The 961-nt window shown below is 54.1% G+C and overlaps 1 protein-coding gene across 1 annotated transcript; it reads right to left on the bottom strand.

Annotated features, from left to right (window-relative positions):
* Positions 1-32: 32 nt before the first annotated feature.
* Positions 33-390, bottom strand: SPRG_14288 (hypothetical protein; the record flags this gene model as incomplete). The annotated part of the gene is made up of 2 exons (XM_012354271.1): positions 33-92; positions 118-390. 2 exons carry the CDS (start codon positions 388-390, stop codon positions 33-35), a joined length of 333 nt encoding a protein of 110 aa, XP_012209661.1.
* Positions 391-961: the final 571 nt, after the last annotated feature.

The raw sequence follows: 961 nt of genomic DNA, 5'->3' as shown, positions 1-961 counted from the left end.
TCGTCCACCGACGTGTGTTGTAGTACATGTTTTCAAGCGTCTTGGGCAGCACCATTTTCGTGAGGTCGATCGTCGACGTGTTTTGAACCGTGCTACAATAGATACCCGTATTAGTACAGTGAAAGATGTACGATATAGAGCGTCGCACAGGTCGGGGTTGGGGTAGTTGGCCAAATTGCCGAGGGCTTGAAAGTTGGTGAACATGTCGTACGACGCTTTGTACGTGAAGTTGAGCATCGCGCAGTCGGACGAGCGCACGACGCACCACTGCTGGCTGCCGCAGTTGCTGTCAGCGACGATCACTTCCTTTGCGAGCACGGTCGCGTACGGGCACGCGGCCGACGCGACGCTGGCGAGGCCGAGCACCACCACCCACGCTCTTGTTTGCATGGCGCTGCGAATTTAAAGTGATGTGGGTGCTTTTGATTCCAGGCCACAGTGGGACAATCAACAAAGTGGGCGACTTCAAATCCAGTTTCGAGCTCAGTTTTGGCAGATTCCAACCACGTCCTGTCCTTCCCGGAAGTGGTGCGATTTGTTCTTTGATGCTCGAAATCGCTGCTGCTCGAGCCTCGAGGCGCATGGGCGAAAGCTTGTCCGTGTTGAAGTATCATACCAACGAGGTTCCTCTTGGAGCACCGGCGAGCACAGCGTATCGAGACGCGATCTCGTTGGTTTCCCATGGAGTGTGAGAGGTGAGATCGGAGAGCTTACGACATCTGAAAGGAGTGCGCTGGGAAGCTCCTTGGACGAGAAGGCCTTGCGCGCGGTTGCGAGAAGCCGCGCATCGAGACGCCCAGTCTTATTACTTCAAGAGCCTACAGTGCGACGACATGGCTTGCACGAGTAAGTAACTATAATAGTGCACTGTGTTTGCTAACTGCGTCGTGGCGTCTCTGCTCTTTGGATCGTATTTGGCCCATGATGTGGCGTCGCATCCGTCATTTGGTCTATTTATTAA

This window comes from Saprolegnia parasitica (genome assembly GCF_000151545.1).
Source record: "Saprolegnia parasitica CBS 223.65 unplaced genomic scaffold supercont2.153, whole genome shotgun sequence".
In the NCBI taxonomy this organism is placed as follows: Eukaryota; Oomycota; class Saprolegniomycetes; order Saprolegniales; family Saprolegniaceae; genus Saprolegnia; species Saprolegnia parasitica.
This window is presented reverse-complemented; position numbering and strand designations above follow the sequence as displayed.